This window comes from Lactuca saligna, chromosome 7 (assembly GCF_052625555.1).
Source record: "Lactuca saligna cultivar CGN05327 chromosome 7, ASM5262555v1, whole genome shotgun sequence".
In the NCBI taxonomy this organism is placed as follows: domain Eukaryota; kingdom Viridiplantae; phylum Streptophyta; class Magnoliopsida; order Asterales; family Asteraceae; genus Lactuca; species Lactuca saligna.
Genome location: NC_136423.1, coordinates 138,195,276 through 138,215,333, shown reverse-complemented (window position 1 = coordinate 138,215,333; position 20,058 = coordinate 138,195,276). Strand labels below are relative to the sequence as shown.

The following is a 20,058-nucleotide window of genomic DNA, read 5'->3' as shown; positions in this document are numbered from 1 at the left end:
TTATCACATGATGTGCATGTTTCATGTCTCGTGTCCTTTCAAGTCTAGGTGTTGGCATGTCCATGGCTTTGTTTCATCTCTAATGTACCACATTGCTAATGAAAACTTATCCAGAATAGTCAACTCTCAAGATAAACCTCAAAAACTTTGTAAAGTGTGTCTGGACCACACAAAGAGACCCTTGGACATGAGGGAATAAACAAGCTTAGAAAAAATACAAAGTGGGATAATCTCTTAAACATCATAATTATCTGCCCACTCAAAGTCATCTAAAGAATGAACTTCATACATAAGATGCAACATTTATTTAATTAACTTAACATTGGTAAACATCATTTAACATGCAATTTCATAAAATAGAAATTTATAATCTAAGCATGCAAAGCATCATAATAATCATGATCACAATAAACTCATCATCAAATCATCATTCAATAGCATAAAATATCAACTAGGTTTAAATAAAAAAAATGTCAAAATATTGTCATTCTAAGAAAAAAAAAAAAAAGATTAGTTTTTTTTTCTTTCTTTCTTTTTTTTTTTTTTTTTTTTTGGGGGGGGGGGAATAAACCAAAGTTAAATTAGAATCCTAGTAAAATTGCTAAATCTAAAATGTACCCCACTCTTGAGGGTTTTTTTGAAATAAAATAAAATTTTGGAACTAAAACTGAAAAGTTGTAAACATTTAGGTATTGTTTGTTTTTTCTGAGGCCAAAAGTTATGCAGTCTACGGATTACATCTGTAGTAGAAGAGGTGGACTAAATGTTCAGAGTCTGAAAGAAAAAGACTGTTTGTTTTTTTAATATCTGCATGCTGTTAAAATAAACTAAAATCTAAATAAACTTGTTTTTTTTAACTTAAATGAGTTTTTTAATACATATATGATTTTATTATAAATAATTAACAAATCTTCATCAAAATTTTGTATTATTGGATAAATTGTGAAAATAAAATAATATAAATTAATGTATCTATTTGGTAAAAACCAACAAGCTTTAGTCACAAAGTTATACATAAATATCGTAATTTTGGATCAAAGAATTAACATATAAAATGGATGGAAATAAACTTTAATTTTGAAATGAAAATTTTCAAAATTTTCAAAAAATTTCATTTTTGTTTTTCAACTAAAAACTGATAGATGTCATGTTTGTGCCATCGAACCTTTTTTCTTGAAGTATTGCATTTATTCCAAGTTGTTTATCTTGGATAAAGTTGGAATAAATTTAAGATTAAACACACACACACACACACACACACACACACACATATATATATATATATATATATATATATATATATGTGTGTGTGTGTGTGTGTGTGTGTGTGTTAAGCTAAAAGATGTATGAAGATATTTGAAGATTCTTGTCCATATTTTCACCAAGAAAAGGACGTACAAACTTTTTTAGATATGCAGTCTTCAAAAAAATAAATAGTCTATGAAAGCTAATGTGTTTGTGTAGTCTGCGCGATGCAGACAAAAGATTTCAAGAAGATTTGCAGACAAAAAGCAAACAACATCTTAGGAGCTATTTGATAGGATTTGAATTTTTAAGATGTCTGAATTTCAAAGAGAGTCTGAATAGACTGTTTGGTTGGAACATTTGAATTAATGTGCTGAATTATGAAAATGACCATTTTACCCTTCGATGTTATTTTTTGTTCAATTCAATATTTCTACTAATAAAATAATTAAAATGTACCCCAAAGTTAAATTAGAATCCTGGTAAAATTGCTAAATCTAAAATGTACCCCACTCTTGAGGGTTTTTTTGAAATAAAATAAAATTTTGGAATTAAAACTGAAAAGTTGTAAACATTTAGGTATTGTTTGTTTTTTCTGAGGCCAAAAGTTATGCAGTCTACGGATTACATCTGTAGTAGAAGAGGTGGACTAAATGTTCAGAGTCTGAAAGAAAAAGACTGTTTGTTTTTTAATAACTACATGCTGTTAAAATAAACTAAAATCTAAATAAACTTGTTTTTTTTAACTTAAGTGAGTTTTTTAATACATATATGACTTTATTATAAATAATTAACAAATCTTTATCAAAATTTTGTATTATTGGATAAATTGTGAAAATAAAATAATATGAATTAATGTATATATTTGGTAAAAACCAACAAGCTTTAATCACAAAGTTATACATAAATATCGTAATTTTGGATCAAAGAATTAACATGAAAAATGGATGGAAATAAACTTTGATTTTGAAATGAAAATTTTCAAAATTTTCAAAAAATTTCATTTTTGTTTTTCAGCTAAAAACTTATAGATGTCATGTTTGTGCCGCCGAACCTTTTTTCTTGAAGTATTGCATTTATTCCAAGTTGTTTATCTTGGATAAAGTTGAAATAAATTTAAGATTAAAAAAAAACACACATATATATGTGTATATATATATATATATATATATATATATATATATATATATATATATATATATATATATATATATATGTGTGTGTGTGTGTGTTTTTAGGCTAAAAGATTTATGAAGATATTAGAAGATTCTTGTCCACATTTTCACCAAGAAAAGGACGTACAAACTTTTTTAGATATACGGTCTTCAAAAAAACAAACAATCTATTAAAGCAAATGTGTTTGTGTAGTCTGTGCGATGCAGACAAAAGATTTCAAGAAGATTTGCAGACAAAAAGCAAACAACATCTTAGGAGTTATTTGATAGGATTTGAATTTTTAAGATCTCTGAATTTCAAAGAGAGTCTGAATAGACTGTTTGGTTGGAACATCTGAATTAATGTGCTGAATTATGAAAATGACCATTTTACCCTTGAATGTTATTTTTTGTTCAATTCAATATTTCTACTAATAAAATAATTAACGTCATCTCTAACCTAACAACTAGCAACTGGAATCAACATTCAACATCACAATTGTTCGATTCTAAGGCACATCCAACTACTACCTCATGTTGCACTTTTTATTACAAATGATTATAATATTATTTAATGCTACACACATCTAAACACAAAGCAAAGGAAGTTTACTTCGATTATTGAATAAAAAATTAAACTTTTCATTTATTTCTCAATAATTCAATATCATACCCGTATACTCCATCTCATCTTATAATTGATCCGCATGCATATAACCTGTAATAAATTGGAAAAATGAGAAACATGATTCAACATTCCAGAGGTTTTTCTAAAGGTATTTGCAGATTGCAACAGAGGACAAAACATGGTTTAAACTTGAATCAATTTTCAAACAATAAAATAAAGACATACCTATGAAAGATTGATAAACATTCAGATTAGAAAGGATCGGCTTTTCAAGGATTTTCGATCAAAATGAGGCCAAAATTGTGGCAGATAATGACTGGACTGAACAATGAATACAAAGAAAATCAAAATCAGGGATCAATAATGGCATATTAGCTACATGGACTAAATAAATTAAAATCGGATGAATTGGTAATCGAGTTATGGCGCAAAAAACAAAGAACAAATCGATGTATTACTGAGAATCGATTTTTAGGGGAAAAAAGAAGAACAATCAAAGGTCAGCATCGATTATCAGGAGAACAAAACTTAACTGCAACCGGCCTCCGGCGTCATTGGCAGAGGTGGCAAAGCTTCCGGTGACATCGTCAATGGCGGAGGTAGCAGACGACTGCAGATTGAAGAGGTAGAAGAAGATGTGGGGGAGGTAGGGGTGTACTTTTGGATGGATCGGTTCGATCAGATCCAATTAAGTAAATCCAAATTGATTTCGATTTTCAAAATATGAATCCGAATTGTCCAAACTAAAATCAAATCCGATCCGATCCAATCCAATTACAATTCGGTTGGATCGGTTTTTATAATTCGGTTTTCAAAAAGCATAACATTTTAATAATATATATACTTATAATATTATCTAGTTTTTATAAAAGAAGCAAAAACAAATTATTTAGTTCTAATTTATAATTTATAAACAACTACTAAGAATGTATATTAAAATTTAATATTTAATAGATAAAACACCTTTGAGAGAAAATGATATTATTTTTTTTATTAGGTGAAACTTTTTGAACTTGTTTGAAAGAAAGAATTTATAAAATTTATAAAATTAATAAAAAATTATAGATATAATAAAAATAAATAAATAATAAATTGTTATTCGGTTTTTTTGGACTATTCGGTTCTTATCTTTTAAACCAAAACCAATCCAAAATAATAATTCGGTTTTGGTGAAATCCAATCCAAAAATCCAAACTATCCGAACCATATTGTCCAATTGGATAATTCGGTTTTATCCGAATAGTGAACAACCCTAGGGGAAGGAGAGGGGAAATGCGTCGATGGAGTAATAAAAAAAACTGCATTTTGTTTTAATTAGGGTATAAGCGTCTTTTGTTTTATTCAGATGTAGCTTTACATCTGAAATTTTAGAGGCATTTGAAGAATTAAGAGCCTTTTTTTGGTATCCTACCAAACACCCCACATCTTAAAAATGGTTGCCTCTTTATTTTTCAATTAAGAGGCTACCAAACAGCCCCTTAATCTTATTTAGATATTCTTTTGGCAACTACATATACTTTTTTTTAAATTCTTTTGGCAAACTAAAGGTACTTTTTAGAACATTTTTAAATTAAACCAGGAAATAGGTATCACATTGTGTGTTTTTTGTATTTTTAAAAGATCTTAAAATGTTGATTTTAAAATATTCTAAAAATAATTTGGTATTATTGTTAATGGTGTGATATTGAATCTTCGAGTGGTCCTTGTCGGACATCAGCTATAGCAGTGATCTGTTATATCACCAAGAAGGACAAACACGTTAGCTGTTCTCCGAGAGGGGCTCCCACGAAAACGCTCTGACGGTCAAGTTAGTGTCTAGAAAAGAGAGTTGTTGTATGACTGTATGAGTTAGGGTATGAGAGCTTCCCCTCTACCGTTTCATGATGGAGGCCTTTTATAGTAAGGCACTGTGATTGGTCTCGCACGGAGGACAGGGACGTCATATTTGACAGGGGACAACGACGATAATTGGAGGATCATGCTCTTCTCTTTGGTCAATGTTTGCGATTGGCCCACATGGTAATGCAATGCTGTGAGCATTACTCTTTTCGCCTGGTAGCGTTGCCTTCTGTCGTAAGCCAACAATGTTTGTTAAAGGGCTAAGCGTGTGTGGGTCCGCTACCGTGGAGCGTAGTCCAACTAGATTGGAGCGAGAGTTCGTTGGTGTGGAGCATAGTCGCTTGTCAGATGGCGCTGGTACAAACATAACGACCCAACGACCACTAAGGTAACCTGCTAGATTTTTATATTGTTCCTTAGACGGGTTCAAGGGATACATGATCAATTAAAATCATTTACAGTTATGTTAATTTTACTTTATGAAAAAGTATTAAATTTATCTTAATGATCACATTACAAAAGAATCGTTTCCAACAAAATCATTAATATTGAACAAGTAATTTTAGATCATAATTTTCTAGGATTGGCAAATCGAGAAATCATGTCGTGTTTTTGTCCGACGTAACACAACAAGGTTTTATGTAACACAAACACGATACGAAACGATGTCGTGTTTTTTTTAACTAATACGAAAACGAACCGATTAAAAACAACAAACATGACAAAGATAACATAAAATAACAATTAGTTTATTTAATTAATATTTCATCATATATAACACAACAAACACGACAAACACAGCACACATAAATCAAGCAAATTTCGTATCGAATTGTGAACACGAACATGATAATACATCGTGCTTTTTAAACTTGATACGAACACGAATTCGAATTTTAGTTTCGTCATAATTTCATTTGGTGACATGTAATTTTACGGTGTCGTGTCATCAATTGTCACCTTACAATTTTGAAGTGTATAACAAAAGCATCTAACAAAAATCAACACAAAATAATATAAGATACATTGAAAAGACCTCACATGTGAATATTCGATTTGTTAGACTTCAAATCAACACTCTAATCTTATACTTCTGTGTTCGACTGTTCGTGTACCAGATGCCAAGTAACCAAAATACAATAATGCAACTTTCCAAAGTCAATGACAACTCATGAATAAATAACAACCCAACACTAAAAAAAGTCAAAGTCAAACTACTCACTTTTTGAACTCAAAATCAAAGTTTCTCATTCCGATCCAGATTAAACAAAACATCTACAATTGACTACATAAAACCAGCTACCAAGAACAAATTTTTCCATTCTCCAAAACAAACATAAACCCACGTGATATTGCATTTTTCAAAACAACATATTTGACCAAAAAAACAAAACAAACCGCATAAAGTACTAAATAACTTTGACTTGGAGTGTTTGGTAAACGGTTGGAATAGCATCTGAAACTATTAACACCGCATCCCCTTCTTTCAACATCCCTTTGGCTTTAATCAAATCAATCGTTTTTGCCATGTTGGCATCCATGTCATCCGACAAATCAAACAAAATCGGTATAACTCCCCATTGCAAATTGAGCGCCATTTGTGTGCTTTCCTCATTTGTGAACGCAAATATTGGAGGAATCGGCCGATTGCGTGACAAAAGTGACGCCATTTGCCCATGTTTCGTGTACACAAAAACCGCATCCACTCCAAGATTATTAGCTGTGTACACCAACACATAGTCGTCTTACATAAGTACAAAAAAGAACCCCGTACTTTCACAAAATTATCAATTTTGTCATGTAATATTTTTTTTTAGCGATTAAACCATTATACCTTGTCAAAATAACATTTTTCCCCGTTACCCATTCGGTTTATGTTTAAAAAATTCTTTTTTATGTTTTAAAAAATTAACTAATTTATTTACCCATTCGGCTAGCAGAGTTGCATATCTGCTCAGCAATTTGATCAGACAACGAGACTCCAAGTTCACGTTGTGGAAAAGACGGCTGTTGATTCTCTTCACGACTCCATAACTCCATTCGTGTGCTCGCCATTCTCAACACACAAACCGCCTTTTCTCCAAAACATCCAATTGCTGACTCACCAGACAACATTAACGCATCCGCATATTGTCTAACTGCCTCCGAAACATCCGCAACCTTTCTCGCATCAAATCAAAACTAACAATCATTATTTCTTAAATATTATTACTATTCTTTTAGTAAAAAAAAAAAAAAAAAACTACCTCGGCTCGTGTTGGAGTAGGATATTCAATCATGGACTCTAGAAGCTGCGAGGCTACAATTACAGGCTTGTTGAGTTGCCTACATAGGATGATGATTTTCTCTTGAACTGTTGGAATTTGCTCCAGTGGTATTTCAACTCCGAGATCACCTCTTGCCACCATTATTCCATCCGAAGCTTCCACTATCTCTTCAAGATTGTGTAGTGATTCCAAACTCTCGATCTTCGCTAAAACCTTAATCGATCTACACATAACAGAAATTTTCAGTCTACTCATTTTGTCCTTTTGTTTGCTATTTAAGCGCTTACTTATTTTTGTTAAGCAAGTAGTTTTTTAAATGTTTGACAGCATCGGCATCTCTAACGAATGACATGGCAATAAAATCAACGCCTTCGGAGATTCCAAACTCGATGTCTGACCAATCCTGTTAATTATACACCGTGAATGAAATTAATCCAAAATATATGATCCTAATGTTGAGAGAAAAAAAAAAAAAAAGTTGAATGATCATCACCTTTGTTGATAATGTTGGGAGTTCATGATGTTTTTCAACGAGTTTTCCATTTCTCCAAAAGCTCAATTTGGCTCGAGGCAAAAGTAGGCCAGGGTCGATACACTTGCAACGTAAGTCGTTTCCGATTCTTTCAATGACTTCAAAAGTCGCCATTCCTCCATCAACCACGAGTTCGTCACCTTCTTTGATTCCTGATACAGAAAAGGGTATGAAATCAAGTAAAAAAAGGGATTTTAGATCACGATGGATTTCAATTTTGAAGCTTGATTAGCTATACGAACCTTCTGCAAAACCTTCGTAGCTTGCTTGGACAGTGAAAGAACGACAACCCTCGAATTTTTCAGTAGTGAAGAACCATATCGATCCATCCTGATGAACAATAACATCGTTGAAATTAGAAGTTTATGTTGTTTTCGATCGAAGAAATGAAAAAGAAATTGAATTGTACCTCTGCTTTGACGGAGGAAGGACCTCCATGATCAGCGACATGAATCTGACTACCTTCTGTATCAATCATCACAGATACACAAAACCCTTTTTCATGGTTTAACTTCTTGATCTTCTTAATTACATCTTGATGCCAAATTCTCGTGTTATGACACATGTTAAGTCTAGCCACGTTCATTCCTGCCGACGCTAATTTCTCCAATTCTTCATAAGAACAGCACGCCGGCCCCACCGTGCACACGAGCTTCGTCTTTCTCAGCCCCAAAAACCCTTTTTCTCTCAATTCTGCCTCTGTCACGACATCAAGACCCAAACACTCCTCCTTTTTCGATTCTTCTACGATGCTTCCAACCTGCATAACAGCCCTCGTGGCGAAGCTTTTCAATTTCCTCCTGTTTGACCAAATTATTCGAGGGGAAACCGGAACCCCAAATACTCTTTTCCCTAAATCCATACAAGAAGCTTTCGCCATTGGGTAATTGGAGACGAAAGCTAAATCGGCAGTCATTGAAGCCATGGGTTGACTTGAAAAACTGGGGAAACAAGTCAGATTTACGATTGGATTTTTATGAGGTTGATATGGTGGGAAAAGTGATACGGTTGTTGATTGATTACTCCGCAAGGGTTTGTATTTACACAAAGAAGATTTTGGGGTTTACAAAGCGAAGCAGGATTTAGTGTTAGGTGGGAATATTCCATGGAAGAAACAAAGGAAACGTTAACTGTAGCAGGGTTTTGCAGAAGGAAAGTTTCTTTGTTTGGTTGACAGCCCCCAGGATCTTAATTGGGGGCCGCAGGGCAGTTGAAAATGGTGGAATTTGGGGACCCTTGGAGGCTTGTACACTTGTAAACTAATGTATTTTTTATTTCTTTAATTTTTTTTAAATACAAACACTTATATTTAATATTTATACAGAGTAAATTACAAGAATCGTTTCAAAAAATTAAGTTGGTTCGTCCTTTGTTTGTTTAAAATTTACACGCTCTATCCCTCATATCTGGTTTTGTTGTGATTTTAGTCTGTGTCAAATCTAAAATGACTACAATGTTTTTTATGTATTTCATTTCCAATTAATTTAATGTTATTAATATAAAAAAGAAAAAAATAAGAAATATGGTCCACATCATACCCAACTCTGCATCGCGACCCAAACATCATTCCTTTTACTGATTTATCTATTCTCCACCTTCCCTAAAACAGTGAATAACACATCTCCTTAAAAGCTTAAACCATCATTTATTCTCAGGTCCATCAACATCTCCAGATTAATGCCACCATGTTTGCTGGAAACAATCGCTTGAAGCTGCCAGAAAACGACCATCCACCACCGCTCAAAATATTGATTTTATTTCTCTCTTCATTAGATATGGATTGTCATCGAACCACCTACTTTCACTTTTGGCACCTTGATTTTCAACTAGGGTTTATTAAGTAGATATGCCATGTATTTACATCTGGAAACACAGTCTATGTGAGACTGGATCTCTATTTGGGAATTTCATGAGTGATTTTAGGTTTTTATGGATTTTAGATTTCAGATTTGTGTTTCATTTGGGTTTGAGATTATGGTTTGGTGTTGATTATTGCTTTCAGATTCTAATTTCATTTTAGTTTGGGTGGTGACTGGCGGTGGTTGCAACAGGTGCCTAAGGTGACTGGTGAATGGTGATTGTTGCAGGAGGTTATCATATGATGGTGGTGGTTCCGAGTTGCAGAGAAAGACATCCTAAACGAATTCCTAATAACACAGTCAACCAACCATCCTCCTGCATCAAATCATTTAGATAGAAAGTAGAAAAAAAACCCAAGGTTTTTGGCTTTTGGGTGTTTTGGTTCCATCTATTAAGACTAAAATCCATCTGTTTTTCTTTTGATATTGTTAACCCATCAAGCATTTTCAAGACAGGTAAGTTCTTGAGTGTTCTTTTTTCCTTTTGATATCGAATCTAGATTTCTTTACTTGTTTTAGACTCACATCTCCACTAGAACTATCAGGCTAAAGGGAGTGGTAACACTCTTAGCACCATGTCACATAAGACTTTTTTGAGCCACATAGATGAATATAGTGATAGCAAAAAGGTAGGGAGCGGTAGCATCAATGTTAGTGTTATTTTTGTTTAGGAAAAAAATTAACCAATCACAGCTTTATCTACACATAACAACCAATCACATGCAAGCTTATCATTTCTCTCCTCTCGTTAACAGCTTAGTGATCGGACCATAGTGAGCCCCCTTGCGAGCGCTAGGGGGCGTTGTTCCTCCTAGTTAGCGAGTTTGTAGCGAGTCTCTTAGCATCTCCACTCCGTTCAGCCTCACACAAACAACAACATCTACTTGCTTTTCCGACACACGCCGATGACCGTCAAGAAACCTTTTGATTTTGTTGGTTTTTCTGTAAACCGACGGATGAGGTTATCTTTTTCCAGCAAAATCATCTTCCTCCGGCGATTTTGTAGATGTGGTTGAAGATCCAACCTACAATAAGAGAGAGGAACTAGGATGGTGTTTGAGTTCACACTAAGTAGATATAAATATTTAATAAATAGTTTTTTTTAACGAATTAAAAAGTAATAATTAATTAATAAATAAATAATGGCAAAATGGTCTTTTTATGTCCGAAGGGATGAAGTGTGCAAGTTTTAAACAAACGAGAAAACGGTCTGAGATAATTTTTAAAAATAAGGACTGAACATGCATTTTGGCACCTGCACAAGGAACGATACTCTAATATTTATTATTGAAAATGTTAGGTATTTAAGTATTAAATAATAAAATACATTGTCTCCTTTAATACATATTATGTAATGTAGTCTATGGTTTTGTAACGTCCTAAAAATAAGACCCAAAATTTTTTCATTTTTAGATTAATAACACAACAACCCAGAACATTGTTATAAAACAAAGATTATCAAATGTATCAATATATCATCAAAATCATAGTAAATCACAAATATGTGGAAACGAGTGGTGTGTGCCCTACAATCAGCCCGAACTCTTCCCTTTGGATCCCGAAGTACCTGAAACATAAAGTGAAAACCCTAAGCACAAAGCTCAGTGAGTCCCCCAACATACTACATACCATACATAAATAAACACATAACAGGCCCCACCCAATGAGTGTATCGGGGCCCCGCCCACACTTGCATAACGGGCCCCACCCAAACTTACATATCGGGGCCCGCCCATTGAGTATAACGGGCCCCGCCCAGACTCGCATAACGGGCCCTAGCCAACATATAAATCATATAAGCACATGTACACACAAGAGTCACACAGACATCTAGTATCCTAGCATCACTGGTCATGGGCCGGCAGTGGTGCCTTAGACCCACTAATCATGGTGAGGAAACTTACCTCGCACTGTTGAAACTCACGGCTAAATCTTTAGCAGTTGGCCCGATAAAAATCACAGCGCTATAATCATAGAACATCATCTAATTAATAGTTGGATCCAGACTCACACTAAGAATCCAGACTAGGGTAAAAGACCTTTTTCCCCTTTGCCCAAAATGGCTTAAAGCCTAAGCCCAATCTAATTTGTCCAAAAGCTCCAAGTTCTAAAATAATCATTTCAAGCCCAATTTTCCAAATTAAGCCAAATCTCTTTCATGGGCCTTTAGCTAAAAGTCTACTAAAGTACTAGCAGCCCAATAATAGAATTCTAATGGCCCAACAAAGCCCAAGACAACAATATCCCAATACCGAGAAGCCCATAACACCAAAGCCCACTACTGAATACGCGGGGTGTACTCATCATGTACGCAAAGCGTACTCGCTTTAGGGCTTGTATGTTGTGCGTACCAACATGTACGCCCAACGTACTCGACTAGTTGGTCAACTTTCTCATTCAGCTCTTAAATGGTTAAGACTTCACTCCAAAACTTAGATTTGACTTCCTTGAGGTGGTTTATCACGTAAAGTTGCCAACTTTACATGCATGCATGGCTTAATGAGGCTCTTAGAGCTCAAAAGAGCTTAATGAATGACTTAATGCATGCATGATGCCATAAACACCAAAAAGTTTGCACCTTTAAGCTTAAGAAACCCTCCAAACATCCAAATCTACAAGATTAAGCTCCTAAAACGGTCTTAACTCATCAAGACCAACCACAAGGGACTAAAATGGCCGTAAACAAGTCCAAAAGAAGATCCATAAGAGAACTTGTCTATATAAGATACTTATACCTCAAATGATTTGCAAAAGGAGTGATGATTTTGGATCTCTAAGCTTCACACTAAGCAATGAACCTTCAACCATCTTGTATCCATTCAAAATGAGCAAATAAGAACCAACTTTCTTCTCAAGAGCTAAAATACACAAAATGATGTCTAAGGGTCAAAATTTAGGGTTTAGGATGTATGGAGGTTGGTAAAGAGACCAGCCCTAGGGACTTAAGGAGTTTATATAGGGTGTAACACCGTAAAATTAGGGTTTCATTAAACCCTCGTACGCCCAGCCTAACCCTCGTATGCCCAGCATACGAGGCTTGACTCCACAATCAAACCTCCCCTTAGTACGCTAATTGTACCATGTGGTACGCCCCGCGTACAACCCCAAAGGACCAAATTGCAATATTTTGATATAAAAGGGCTAAAAGGAAACATATCCAATTTAAGTGTTATAGTTTTTTTCTTGAATTTGTAATGTTTTTACTTTTATGTTTATTTATAAAAGAAAAGGTTTTATGAGTATTTACATATAAAAGATAAATCATTTTGTTCTAAATATGAAACTTTTGGTATAAAACAAAACAAGATTTTCAGATTGAATTAAGCTCAAAAAATAATAAACATGATTTAAACATAAATTAATTAAACTTTCATATTGAAAAAATATTATTACATAGGGTATATGTTGATGATGAATGATTGTTCTTTAAGTTCTTTAAGTTCTTCAGGTTCATTAACATTAATGTGGGATCTTGGCCAACACCACATCCACACGGATCAGATAACGCTATCTTTGAGTGCTTATCAATATTAAAATAACTTTAAGAATCAAGGGGGAATGTTATTTCTACCCAGATTTTATAATTCTACCCCTTTAGTAATTGTTTTTTAGATGATCCATCAATTTCCTGACAACTTTTAATTTTTTCAGCTAATGCATGTACATAAATTTTATCTTTAATATATAGAAAACTATGTTCTTTATATAAGTGTTTCACATTTAAGATTTCAGCTTTTTCAGTAAAATCAAATTATTGGAAGATGCATCTACGGTAATCCAAGAACAATGTTAACATTAGTCAAATTACAAACCACCAACTATTAACATTAATACAACAATTAACCTATTATAATTTACATCTTATATTAGATAATCAGTGGAAAATTTTAAAGAAAACTTCAACAAACAATCAAAAGTCGGGAAAATGTTTTATGTGAGAAAGCTAGAAGAGATATATGATCCGCATAAAACTGATGTTGGAGGACCTACGGTTCAAAAAGATACACATGGACGACCAAGTGTGAAGAAACAACAGAAAAGAAAGCCAATCCTCCAAATCATGCTCCTCGTAGATGCAACTTCTCAACCACATCAAAGTTTAATGGGGTGAATTTAAATAAAGAACCAAAAAGACATAGTTTTCATATGAGATTGACTTAAATGATGAACCCAAAGGCATTATTCATTCTAAATGAATGGTATTCCAGATATATTTCATGATTACATCGATGATATACATGATATAGAAGATGATGAAAATTATGGGTTTCGAGCGGTAGCTGTTTGTTTAGGGTACAATGAAGACTATCGGCTTTATATTCGAAAACAATTGCTTGAAGAGTTAGACAGTCAATATTACACATACCATAGAGTTTTTACTGATGAGTTCAATGAGGTATACCAGTCGTTGTATTGGTTTCAGTCACCTGCATCTTTCCGACGACATTGGTTGCATATGCTTTTTACTAGTTACCTGATTTCCAACAAGTTTGGTGTGATCGTTCATTGTTTATGCCACAAACAATCTACGACATGCTTCCCTCTTTTGGAGAGGTCCTGAATAGTTAGTCAATATTACGCATACCATAGAGTTTTTACTAGCGGGTTCAATGAGGTATACCAGTCATTGTGTTGGTTTCAGTCACTTGCATCTTTCCGGCGACATTGGTTACATATGCCTTTCACTGGTTACTTGATTTGCAACAAGTTTGGTGTGATCGTTCATTGTTTAAGCCACAAAGAATTTACAACATGCTTCCCTATTTGGAGAGGTCCTGAAGAGTTCCAACCCCACTGTGCCATTACGTGGGGACTTGTAAATGGTAATCATTATATGTCGGTGTTTTTGAAAGAAAATTACTCAGTGCCTCCTACCACAACACATTGGAATGCACATAAAAGTATGTATGCATCTACATGGCAAACTATGTATTGGCTGCGTTTTGATTTATACAGTCAACTTAGGTCTCGTACTTCGGAAACACCTTGGATACATATTGAAGATTAAGTGTGAATGTATTTGAATTTTTTTTATTATTTCTGTGCCAAAATATTATTTTATATTTGAACCTTTTACTATTTGTTGCGTCAAATATTATTTTATTATTGTTTTGTTGTGTTTTATGGACATGCAGAAAGGTCAAAGTCGAGCATCAGAGGCTCCACAGGAAGGTTCAACCGCTACATATCCCCATGTGGAAATGGGAAGATGTTACTATGGACTTTATTGCGAAGTTGCCTAGGACGACGCGAGGTGTGCATTCTATTTGGGTTATTTTGGACAAGGTGACCAAGAGTGCACACTTTATTCTGATTTCCGAAGCAATCTTCACCAAGAAATTAGCAGATATTTATGTGCGAGAGGTGGTGGTTAGACACGGTATGCCGGTGTCTGTGGTCTCGGGACGTGATGTTCATTTCACCTCCAGGTTCTGGAGGAAGTTTCATGAGGAATTGGGGACCCAATTGCATTTCAACACTATTTACCACCCTCAGACCGATGGACAGAGTGAAAAGACGATTCAGACGCTCGAGGATATGCTTTGGGCTTGTCTTTTGGATTTCGGAGGGAGTTGGGATACTTACCTTCCATTAGCAGAGATCTCATACAACAATAGTTATCATGCTAATATTGACCGACCCCCGTTTGAAATGTTGTATGGTCAGAGGTGTAGGACTCTAGTTTGTTGGAGGGAGGTCGGGCACCGAGTTATGGGAAGCATCGAGGTGGTGCTTAAGACCACCGAGTTGATTAAGAAGGTGTGTGACAGGTGAGTCGTGCAGAGCCGTCAGAAAAGCTATGTTGACCGGATTCGTTCAGATCTTGAGTTTCAAATGGGAGATTTTGTTTTACTGAAGGTGTCACCATGCAAGGGTGTCATCCGGTTTCAGAAGAAGGTGTAACGATCCAAAAATCCAAGGTAAAAAATTCATTTTTAATATACTCAAAACATTATCGTAACTTTGTTCAAAACATTGAAAAGCATTTCAAATAAACAATTATCATAGTCCAATTCCCAAATATCACAAATTACGGAAAACACGGGTGTATGCGCTGCAATCGTCCTGAGCTCTTTCAATTGAAAACTGGAGTACTTGAAACAAAATCTGAAAACTGTAAGCACAAAGTTTAGTGAGTTCCTCAAATACCACATATCATACATATCCAACGATCCATACAAGTCATACATAATCGCGAGCCATACATATCATTCATATATCATAATCAATAAATGTGCTATGTGTCGCATACAGTCTTGCCGTTATGCCATGAGTCGCCTCATGGTCTTCATTGCCAGGCCGGGGGCCACAACCTTCGGTCTTACAGACAAGTGTCAGGAACCACCTCCGGGTCTTCCAAGCAAGCATCACAAAGACAACTAGCATACAATCCACTTTACTTAACTAATTAGCATATAGTGTGTCGGGAGTAGCCTTCTGGTCTTTCATACATAATGTCAAGGGCTAATCCTTGGGTCTTCCTACAATACATAAACTAATTAGCATATAGTGTGAAGAGATTCACCTCGAATGCAAAAGCTCACTGCACGAAATCCCTAGCTGTTGCCTTGACGACTTCCTAAGCTAACAATTACCAAAGCAACATCCAATTAGCAACTGAATTCCAAACCATGATCCATAATCCAAACTTGGGGTAAAATCACCATTTTACCCCCAACCCAAAATGAACCAAAAACTGAGGCCCAAGCCCAAAATCAAAAGGCCCAAAACTATAAGATCCATAATAGCCCACTAATGGCCCAATTTTCCAAATTGGGCCCAACCCATATGGGCCTTACCCAAAGCCCAACAATTCAAGGTCTAATAATAATTCTTTGATAGCCCAAAGGTCCAAGCCCATTGGGCCCATTAAAGTCCAAAACCATTAGGCCCACCAAGGCCCAATACAAAATCTTAGCCCAACTAGACATGTCCAAACAAAAGTCCATAACTCTAAGAACCTTCTGACCAAATAACCCAACATGCAAAAACTCCAATCCAAGTCCGAAGCCCAACATGAACAAGCCCAATAAGCCCACTGTTGGACTGAACGTTGGGCATTCCCCCTGTGGAACATTGGGCGTTCGTTGCCTGACCGTTGATCGTGACTTGACATCGGAACGCACGACGTTCCCCAGATGAACGCACTGTATTCCCGACCAGGGACCAAAAATTACATTTATGTCTTAATACTTTAAGTCCAAAGTTTAAATCTTCAAAATAGCTTCCTATCAGTGTCTTAAGCCATAAAGTCATCAACTTGGCACCTTTTCATAACCCAAAAGGACCCAAACATCCATTAAAGCTTCCAATCCATAAATCAAGACCCAAAACCTTTGAATGGTTGGTCCTCAACCATCAAGTTACCATTTTTATGACTCAGACAACTCAGAAATGTGAGGATATGCAATCCGAGGCTTTTGGAGTGGCTCAAACTCCCAAAGAGCATCCACATGCTCATAAGAAGCACAAAACAAGCCCTAATCTAGATCTTATGCTATAAGATAGCATGATAGAAACTTTATACCTTCTGAGACTTGAAAATGAGCTGGAAAACCTAGATCTAAAGCTCTTCCTTGATCAATGAGACTCCAATGTGATCACTCTCCTTCAAGATCACCAAAACACACTCAAATATGGTCTTCCAAGCTCACACACTCACAATTAGGGTTAGGGTTTGGAAATGAGGCTTAAGGTACAATGCAGGCTGAAAGAATGAAGAGCCTTGGGTCTTAAGGTGTTTAAATAGTGCACACTTAGGGTTTTTGAGTGCAGACAGTTAATGCCCTGTGTTCCTCCCTGGAACGCCCCGCGTACGTCTTGGCCTCCGCATCCAACTTCATGCACCGAACGCTGAGCATTCAAGATATGAACACCCCTCATTCGAGCCTTTCCTCCAACACCAGGATAGCAACTAAAAATTCTAGGCTTGAAAAACCTCCATACCTAATTAAATTAAGACGATGCCTGCAATATGAACCTTATAATTACTGAGATGTTACATAGGGGCAAGCTGGGGCCCCGATTTATGAGTCCGTTCAGGATTTCTATCCGAGTTAGCAAGGTTGCTTATCATTTCGACCTACCGGATGAGCTCTGTCAGATTCATAACGCCTTCCATGTGTCTTAACTTCGGAAGTCTCTTGCTTATGAGGCTGCAGCCATTTCCTTAGATGATATTCAGATTAATGAGAGTCTGAATTATATGGTGAAGCCCATTGCGGTTCTGGACAGAAAAACAAAAGCCCTTCGGAACAAAGAAGTGAAGTTAGTAAAGGTGCATTGGCAGCACCAAAGATGCTCCAAATGGACCTGGGAGCTGGAGGACGAGATGAGAAAGCACTATCCTGATCTTTTTGCCCCAGTAGACTTCGAGGATGAAGTATAGTTCAAGTGGGGGAGATTTGTAACGCTTGGTTCAGGTATAAATTATTCATTAAACATTTAAAATCTTTGTTGGAACTCGACGAGTTAGGGAGCTCCAACTCGTCATGTTGAGAAGGATTATGGCCGCAGGTTTTAATGACCCAACTTGGTGAGTCGGGGTATCCCAACTCGATGAGTCGGTGACTGAGAAGAAACCCTAATTTTAGGGTGTTGCACCCTATTTAAAGGACATTAAACCCCTTGGCTGGCCTCCTTACCAGCCTCTCCTATCTAGAAACCCTAGATTCGTGTATCACCTTGCAAGATTGAGTGTGTGAGCTTGTGGTGAGCTTGGAGAGTTGATTTTGGTGATTATTTAGAAGGAGTTTTGAAGTTGGAAGTGCCTAGCTTGGAAGGAGGACATTGGATTCAGAAACTCTTCACCAATAGCAGTCTTTTGAGGTATAAATCCCACACCTTGCCTTGTTATAATCTAGATCTCTTTGTTTGAAGTTTTAGCATGATTTTGGGATTTTGGTTGGGGTGTCCAAGATGTTGAAATCTAACCCCTTCATGAATTCTCTTGGCTTAAAGTTGCAAATTTATTAGGTTCTAGGTCCCATTCATGCAATAAGTCCCTCATTAAACTAGAATGTATTTCTAATTTTTCATGGACGTAAAGTTGGAAACTTTACGTGATTTTCCAGCCATTGGACATTGGATTTGTGTTTTGGGGTTGTGATGTGAGGGTTTAAGTGCTTAATGGGTTAAGACTCACTCTAATAAGCCTAGGTATAGATTTTTTACTTTTTATGGATGGTTCGTAAGGGTATATTTGGAAACTTTACCCTTCTAGACATCATTTTGGAAGAGATCTACGGTCGGGAGTCCCCGAAGTCGATGGACGCAGCTTAATGCATAAAGAGGTTGGATCTCAGGCCAACTCAGCAAGTTTGTTAGTGACTCAATGAGTTGATAAGATTTTTCCCGATTAGAGAAGTCAGTGGAGATACTCGACGGGTTTAAGGAAAACTCGGCGAGTTAGGTCAACTCAAGTCGTTGACTTTGACTTTTGAACTTTAGTCTTTGTATAAGTTAGTCCTGCAAGGGGTTTTGGGGCATTTTTGGTTTGAATCTAAGGAATTGTTCCTACTTTAGGGTTAGTGTAGAGCCGATATTCGGAGTCTAGATCTAGCCAGCTATCGTTCCGTATTGAAGTGAGTTTCCTCACCTTATCAATGGGTTGAAGACACCAAGGCCAACCCATGTTATTTAGTCGTAGTGGTTATTTGCGAATGTGATTTCAATGTGTTATATATATATATATATATATATATATATATATATATATATATATATATATATATATATATGTGTGTGTGTGTGAAGACCATGTGGGGGTTCCCATGACAATTAGTCAAGACCATGTGGGGGTTCCCATGGCAATTAGTTAAGACCATGGGAGTTCTCATGACACCCGGAGTAAGACCCTGGAGGGTTCCATGGCATCCTTATATTTTTGTATGCATGTCTTATTTGGACTAATGTGGTTTTATGTGGGGTATGTTATGGGGAACTCACTACGCATTAACTTACAATTTGTTGATTGTTTCAGGTACTTCTTGATCAAAGGGCAAGGGACCGACGTGATGACGCAACATGCACTCTCCAACATTTTGTTACGGACACTCTGGTCTTTTGAATAATTATTCGATGTAATGGATTTTGGTAGATAATTTGTGATTGGAATTTACAATTAATGAACATGGGTTTTAATATATAAACGAAAATTTTTATGTGAAAATTTTGGGTCGTAACCACCTTCATCATTCTTTCACATGTAAACTCAGAAGAATAACCATGAATATTGAGATGTGGTTACCCGACTTGTCATTGAAAGCCCACATTAAGAGAGATGGAGAGAAAGAAAGGTCTTTGAAACCCTTATGCCCGACATGAAAGGCAGCGACTCCATAATCTAGGAGGGTTTTGTGATGATTTTTGCACCAGATCGTCATATTACTAATATGGATTTCACACATAATGACACACACAAATGGGTTTGTTTTTCTTAGATCTTCCATATTTTAATCTTGATTTCACAAACAGGTCTATAAACACACATTCCAGTGTCGAACGTCACGTTAGTATACCTTGCTGCAAACCT

The 20,058-nt window shown here is 35.8% G+C and overlaps 1 protein-coding gene across 1 annotated transcript; it reads right to left on the bottom strand.

The window, feature by feature from the left end:
- Nucleotides 1–6,069: 6,069 nt before the first annotated feature.
- On the bottom strand, nt 6,070–8,895 carry LOC145004967 (pyruvate kinase isozyme A, chloroplastic-like). The gene is made up of 7 exons (XM_078964002.1): nt 8,075–8,895; nt 7,908–7,995; nt 7,627–7,817; nt 7,421–7,536; nt 7,113–7,356; nt 6,792–7,026; nt 6,070–6,586 (listed from the first exon to the last, which is right to left on the bottom strand). Exons 1-7 carry the CDS (start codon nt 8,588–8,590, stop codon nt 6,276–6,278), a joined length of 1,701 nt encoding a protein of 566 aa, XP_078820128.1. The 5' UTR covers nt 8,591–8,895; the 3' UTR covers nt 6,070–6,275.
- Between the last annotated feature and the right edge of the window lie 11,163 nt (nt 8,896–20,058).